General features: G+C 41.2%; 1 protein-coding gene across 1 annotated transcript in view; it reads left to right on the top strand.

Annotated features, from left to right (window-relative positions):
• The first annotated feature begins 425 nt into the window (after window positions 1-425).
• The window catches only part of LOC143282193 (uncharacterized), a 28,326-nt gene continuing 21,111 nt past the window's right edge, over window positions 426-7,640 (top strand). Inside the window, exons 1-2 of the mRNA XM_076587777.1 lie at window positions 426-471; window positions 3,896-6,900. Coding sequence (XP_076443892.1) covers window positions 3,900-6,900 — 3,001 coding nt within the window. The 5' untranslated portion in view covers window positions 426-471; window positions 3,896-3,899. The remainder of the gene's footprint in view (window positions 472-3,895; window positions 6,901-7,640) is intronic.

Below are 7,640 nucleotides of genomic sequence, written 5' to 3'. Positions count from 1 at the left end.
ATCCCCATTCATTCAAAATATTTCAGTCTTGCCACTCCTTTAATACCCATCCATATCAAAGTTTATGTCATACATCAGCTTATGTATATGAACTTTGTCTTGGCAAAATGATGATAAAACATTTCAAATGTCGAACATTTTCCAGTGTCTTTTTCATTTCATCTCGACCAGATTTCGGTGGTCGTAGACGGCCATGCGAGCAGTGGTGTACTTTTTTGCCATGCGTCAGTTGATTATCTTGCTTCTGAACTGTTTAAAACACAATAAAATATATAGTATGGTAGGGGTGAAATCATCACATCGTGCTGGAAATCTCTATTAAAACTAAAGAAAACTTCAGGTTATTTCGACTCGAAAGTTCAGTCGGGTTTATTTGTCAGGCTCTCGCTTTTCCGTTGGACACTCATTACTCTTTACAACTTGCGCGCTATCGTAGTCGTCTCCCTTCCACAGAAATAGCCATCAACAAAGGTGTGGTTTTTCATACTTTCCCTCAATGATTGTTCTCTTTTTCATTGCCATTATTCTAGATTAAATACGGATCACCATAAAATGTGTTTGATTATGCAACATTTTATTTGTTTTTTAAAAGTCGAAAGTTGCTGTCTTTACTCCCTGGGATCCTGGGAAGATTTGCTTCATAGGGATATTCATACGCCACCATGCAAAAAGTTGTCAGCAGCATGCAGTACTTGTGATGTTTATCATTTGCCTTTTTATTAATTTCAGGTACATTTACAAGAAGTTTACATTGTTTCCAAAGATGTATCATGCACCAACATATGAACAAACTGGTACAATAGTGAAAACAAGCACATGTTAGTAGCAGAGAAATGCACATTTCAGTAGCAGCTGAGCAGTTTTTCAGTGTTAATTTGGGTTTGCAGACAAAAGCTTATAATCCCAGTTATCAACAGTGTACATTTTTGTGCAAGTATGCCACTTATAATTGTGTGTATGTCTCAGTGTACATGAACAAGTACATGTATGCTTATGCATGCCTGTGCATGGATGTGGAATGATAACTTTTTCTTGCGACAAGAAAGGAACAATAAATAGTACATTGCAGTTTGCATTGATAGATTGTTATAATTATTTTGATACTGTATGTATGGCTCCTGATCCTGTCATTCAGAAAGAATCATGTAAACTTACAGAATTTTCTTTACTTTTCACAGTCTCATGTCTATTAGAGACAGAGGTAGCCTTCGATAACAAACTGAGCCGGCTCTTTCAGGCACGGATTCTCCATCTTCATTTATCATTTGAGATTTCCACATTAAAGTTATTGAGGTTGTATATCTATACAAGTCCATGTCAGGAAAGCGAAAGACCAAGACAAATGACAATAAAAGTCAATTGCAGGGTAGAGCTATACTAAACATGTGTGTGTTTTTTTGTTGGTTTTTTGTTGTTGTTTGTTTGTTTGTTTTGTTTTCGCTGGAAGGTTGGGTGATCCCAGGATGTTCTAATTCCCAACATGCAAGTTCTGCATTTTGTGTTTGTATGCATGTGTGTGTAAAAATGTTTTTAGTGAATCAAAGACAGTTCATGAATATAATATATAAAATCAGATAATATGGTTAATAGAAAAAAAGATATTCGGTTTTGGTTGTGAAATATTTTAAAACCTGCAGCTGGTTTGTGAGAAGAAAATGATATTTAAAAAAAAGTGACATTAGAAGTAACAAAGAGTGTGTGTAATGTGCTACAAACTCTTGAATCAGTCACAATATTCACACTGACTCAGTACAAAAAATGAAATTGCATAGTTCATGAATTATGTTTGTTTTGTCAGGACCCATGCATGTTAAAACTTGTGATGATATATTGTTTGTTGCTTTACATATACTATGATGTATTGAACAATTGGAAGTTTTCTGCGAGGTTACAGGCCTGGAAACAAATAGTGATTGTCACGTGCAGTGAAACAGAGAGGTCAAACTATTGAAATCTTGGTATTCAGTATGTTTGTATGTGTGTGGGTTGGAGAGTGGGCATGGGGGTGTATACATTGTGTGTGTGTGTGTGTGTGTGTGTGTGTGTGTGTGTGTGTTCTTTAACTTCTTGTGTGCTTTGTGTCTGACATGTTTTTGTAAAGCGTTTCAAGAGGTTTGAAAGCACTATTTGAATATTCTTAATGTATCTCACTGATTGAAAGCTCAGGAATAAACTGTTAAATGGCATACATTGATGTTACATTATTACATGCCTCACATACTATTCGGGGACATAATTATGTATTGCATTTGTTTTCTGTCTTTTGCTCTGTTTACTACTTTTCTAGACTGCTAAGTGCTATGCAGTTTCACATTTCTTTACAAATGAAGCTCAGATTCATCACACTGATCAGTTCCAGTTTTTTTCTTTCTTTTTTTTTTCTCAGGTATGATCAAAGTGTTATTTGGGAAAGGATGCAATCTTTTTCTGTTTTACTACTAATTAACTATTAAGGAGTGCCAGGTAAGTGAAATATTCAGGTGATGCAGCTATATTGTGTTTAAGGAAGCAAGCATTGGCATTTTTAAATATGTGGACTATTACTGGAGTTTGTGGGACTGAATCCACTCTTCCAAAATATGTGGACTATTACTGGAGTTTGTGGGACTGAATCCACTCTTCCAAAATATGTGGACTGTTACTGGAGTTTGTGGGACTGAACCCACTCTTCCAAAATATGTGGACTATTCCTGGAGTTTGTGGGACTGAATCCACTCTTCCAAAATATGTGTACTATTCCTGGAGTTTGTGGGACTGAATCCACTCTTCCAAAATATGTGGACTATTCCTGGAGTTTGTGGGACTGAATCCACTCTTCCAAAATATGTGGACTGTTCCTGGAGTTTGTGGGACTGAATCCACTCTCCCAGAATATGTGGACTGTTCCTGGAGTTTGTGGGACTGAATCCACTCTCCCAGAATATGTGGACTGTTCCTGGAGTTTGTGGGACTGAATCCACTCTTCCAAAATATGTGGAGTATTCCTGGAGTTTGTGGGACTGAACCCACTCTTCCAAACACTCTCATAAGGTAATTGTCTACAAGTGTAAATAAATGTTGCATTGAAATAACTAATAAACACACTTTTCTATGCAGTTTCTAAGTTAATTATTGCAGCATGGCAAACTGATCATTAATTTTCGTGCGGGTTATACTAGGCACTGGTGAACCAAATAGTGATGTCATTGCTGTGAAACAGAGAGGTCCAAACATTGAAATCAATTGGTATTCAGTATGTTTGATGATAATGTCCAAGGAATGTTATACATCTGGTCTTTTGACTTGTTTGATGTTGTACGTGTTGTTCATTTCTACCTCTGTTGCTTTGTGTATCTGACCAGTTTTGTAACTTTCAAAGAAGCACATTTCGAATATTCTGTACATGTTGAAGTTCATTTGAAACTGCTTAAATGCCTAATTGACGTCACATTATCATGCCGATCACCATAGGACATTGTATGTCTCTGGTTCTCTCTAGATTGCTCTGCTAACTCTCTTTTGTGCACGGCTTGCTTCCAAATTCTGTTAAAATGAACTCAGAATTCAGTACCTGAATCATTTCCAGGCTTTTTTACTTTCTTTCTTTTCCCTCTCAGGTTGCAGTGTTTTGACGAAAGACTAATCTTATCTTCTGTCTGGAGTTTGTGGGACTGAATCCACTCTTCCAAAATATGTGGAGTATTCCTGGAGTTTGTGGGACTGAACCCACTCTTCCAAACACTCTCATAAGGTAATTGTCTACAAGTGTAAATAAATGTTGCATTGAAATAACTAATAAACACACTTTTCTATGCAGTTTCTAAGTTAATTATTGCAGCATGGCAAACTGATCATTTTGTTATTATCACTGCATTTACAGTGAACGCTTGCTTTTTCTTTTTCTTTTCAACTGCAGAGCCATGGACTGCTTCAGCGCTGAATCAGAGATGGAAACAGATGTGAGGGTCAGAACTCTGACTTCAGCAGCTGACATTTCCACAACCATTTCAGTTTCTTCTTCATTGAAAAACATTTCTCCTGTGAATGTTCATTCCGTAGAACATATGATTCCTTCGAGGATGACCACACCAGGTAGTGAACAGGATAGCAGGACTTCAGTCACAAAGTTGGTCACACAGAGTGAAAGTGAAACACCGGACAGCAGTGAAACACAGCAGCCCAGTCTGAAAGCCCCATCTTCTGCACATCTGGAGGGAACTGTTTGTGTGCAGACAGTTACAGGTGAAATTGAAGAGCAGACAGATGAGTCTGTTACCACAGACAATAGGATAGAAGCATCAGAATCAACTCTTGACCACATTCACATCCATTCTGTTGTGTCAGAACATTTTCAAAATGATCCTGCAAAGGAGAAATCTGCAACACTTCACAGTGAAGATGCAAACTCAGGAGCAGAGGGTACCATCTGCAGCAGTGAATGTGATAACATCGAGTCACAGGGAATGGCAATAGCATCTGAATCAAGGCCGTATGATACAGCTGTTTCTGCTCCAAAGGAAACAGACAATGATGCTGTTGTGACTGGTAACAGAGAAGCTGAGACCAGCTTCAATGATGATGATGATGATGATGATGGTGGTGAGGATGTCATTACCTTAGCAGAAGAAGACTTAATGCCAGATTTGGTTATTACTAATGTGTTCTCAGTGAAAGATGATGGTACTTTTTTCTGTGATAATATTAAACATGACAAAGGGGGTGAAACATCAGGAACACGGGAACAGTCAGAATATCAGTCTGTGTCTTCTGATGAAAGGTTCGTGGATAATTCTGTAACAGAACAACAAACAAGAGATGTGCTGTCAGCTTCCAAACCACCAGAATCTTCCAGTGAAGTAACTGTGTCTGAAAAGAGAACAGACACAGAAGCAGATGTGCTGCCATCACCACCTGTCGGTTCTCCATCCACACCTGTCAGTTCTCCATCCACACCTGTCCAGCAGTCCGCCAGCCCTGGTGCTGAGGAGAGAGGTGCAGGCTGTAGAACTCCCATTCTGCATGATGAAGAGAGAGCAAGTGCACTGTCAACAGGCACTTCAGAAGGAACTGCTGGCAGGAGTGAAGCGAATATAACAAGATCTGAGTTGTTAACAGAAACAACAGGAAAGCAAGAAGATCACAATGCTCGGCAGAAACGTGGCTCTTGTTCCTCCACGAGTCAACAGAAAAAGAATTGTGAAGGTTCAGGGTCACTGGTGGTGAAATTAGAGCCGGAAGACAGTGGTTCTGAAACCAGACCAATAGCAATCCCTTCACCAGCTGAGAATATGGACATTGATGATAATCCTGATTCTTGTCTTAATATGGCATCCAAAAGCTCCACAAGAAAAAGACCATACTCTGAACTGGAAACTGAAGAGGAGAGGCAAGGGGGAAAATCTGTACCATCAAAAAAGCAAGTTATTGAGGTAACATGTAATGACGCTTCCACCTTTGCGTCAAACATTTCATTTCAGGAAAACCGAAATTCAGCGGAAGTGCCCAGTACTACAACTCAGCTCAGAGCAGAGAGTCTGCCATCTCAGCCTTCATCCTCTACACTGTATAGCGCACTGTGTAAACCACTGATACTACCATCCAACTTAACTGCAAAGAAGGGCATCACTCAATCACAAAATATTGCAAGGAAAAATGTCTTTCTTACCATTCCACCTAAGCTAGTTGGAAACAGGATTCGTGGCACAGAGCTGACAACACACAGACCACACCCTGCAACATCACAAAGCATCAGTTCACTTGTGCAGACTTCAGGTACTGCAGAGTCCACCTGCAGTGTCAGCAGTAAAAACATCAAAGTGCACAAGGAGGCAGAGACACAGAAAACTAAAGTGAAACCTAAGCCAGGGTTGGTTTTCGGTCAGACTGGAGCTGTTTCCATGCCCTGTGGTTCTTCAGAACAGGTTGCTCATACCTTGGCTGGTAGTCCTGATATACAGGAAGCAGTTTCAACAACATCCATTTCAACAAGTAGTGGCAATGCAGAGTCATGTAAGCTCAGCTATTCCTCGTCTGCAGCGTCTTCAAGCCCCTCCATGCCAGTCACAGTCCAAAACATAATGCAAAGACATGGCGCAGGACAGAAGACAGGAACTTCTGCTCATGGAGGTACAACACAGGCCGGTCAGAGTCTTGGTGGACAGGTTTCTTCCATCCAGTCCGGCCACACAGCAGCAGTGTGTAAAGGATCAGTGGTTTCAGTGGCTCCAACACCTCAGCCAGTCACTTTGACTTCAGTCAGCTCTGGCAGCCTGCAGGCTAAATCCTTGCAGACTATTCCTCAAGCATCACCAACCAGCACACAGAAGTCTGCTTCTGCTATCGTAAGAATTAAGCCACCAGAACACACTAGTGTGGGCCAGGTGGTGGTTGTAACTTCTCGGGTTCCTTCAGTTCAGGTTGTCTCCAAGCCTGTTCCCTCCCCTGCAGGTGCGGGAATCACATCACACCATATACCTCACACCACCTCACCCAGTGCAGTGTCTGAAACTAGCACCTTGGGTTCAGGTCAGCACATTCGAGTTGACCAGGTAAGCACTGAGGCCAAGCTGTCAGCCGGTGACATGGCAGCCTTGATTCAAGGAAAAAGCTTAGTGTCTTCACTGGAACCCCGGCCCCGACCTGGGAGGTTGTCTTCTGTCAACAATGTGTATCGCTGCGTGGAGTGTGGGATAATGTGTTCCACACTGGTGGGATACACGGCCCATGTGAAGCGCATGTCCATGGTGATTCGCTATGCCTGCATGGTTTGCAAAGCCGCATTGGTGTTCTTCAACAAGTGCACTTTCCTGGCTCACCTTCGCAAGCACACCACCTCCACAGCCTCAGGGGGACAGGTGCTCAGCTTGAAGAGCTACACCATGTCTGTGTCTTCTCTCTCCATGGAGCTACTTCCCTCCACCAGTGAGTACTATGTTGTGTTGAACATCTTTTGATATAATATATAGATAATCCCTTGATTAATGAGTACTAAGTTATATGTTGAAAGTATTGATTGTTATTTGGACATCTTTTATGATTATATGATGGGCGCAATAGCCAAATGGTTAAAGCGTTGGACTTTCAATCTGAGGGTCCCGGGATCGAATCTCAGTGACAGGCGCCTAGTGGGTAAAGGGTGGAGATTTTTCTGATCTCCCAGGCCAGCATATGTGCAGACCTGCTAGTGCCTGAACCCCCTTTGTGTGTATATGCACGCAGATCCTGTAATCGTTGTCAGCATTCGGTGGGTTATGGAAACAAGAATATACCCAGCATTCATACCCCCGAAAACAGAGTATGGCTGCTTACATGGTGGGGCAAATAAACAAAACGGTCATACTTGTAAAATATTACATGCCTGTCTGATTGTGTATGTGTGCTGTGCCTGAAATCTGATCGAATGACACAGGAAACGAATGATGAGCGCCCAGTGGCAGCCGTCAGTCGGCTTAACCCAGGTAGGCAGCCTGTTGTGCAAATGACCCTGTGTTTGTAAAGCGCTTAGAGCTTGGTCTCCAACCGAGGATAGATGCTACATAAGTATCCATATCAATCAATCAATCAATCAATCAGTCAATCAATATCTATCTATCTATCTATCTATATATATATAGACAATCCTTCAGTTAGTGAGCACTGAGTTATACGTCCACCCATCTGTC

The sequence above is a fragment of the Babylonia areolata genome, chromosome 5 (assembly GCF_041734735.1).
Source record: "Babylonia areolata isolate BAREFJ2019XMU chromosome 5, ASM4173473v1, whole genome shotgun sequence".
Lineage (NCBI taxonomy): Eukaryota > Metazoa > Mollusca > Gastropoda > Neogastropoda > Buccinidae > Babylonia > Babylonia areolata.
Note: the sequence above shows the minus strand (reverse complement) of the source record. Positions and strands in the feature narration are given on the sequence as shown.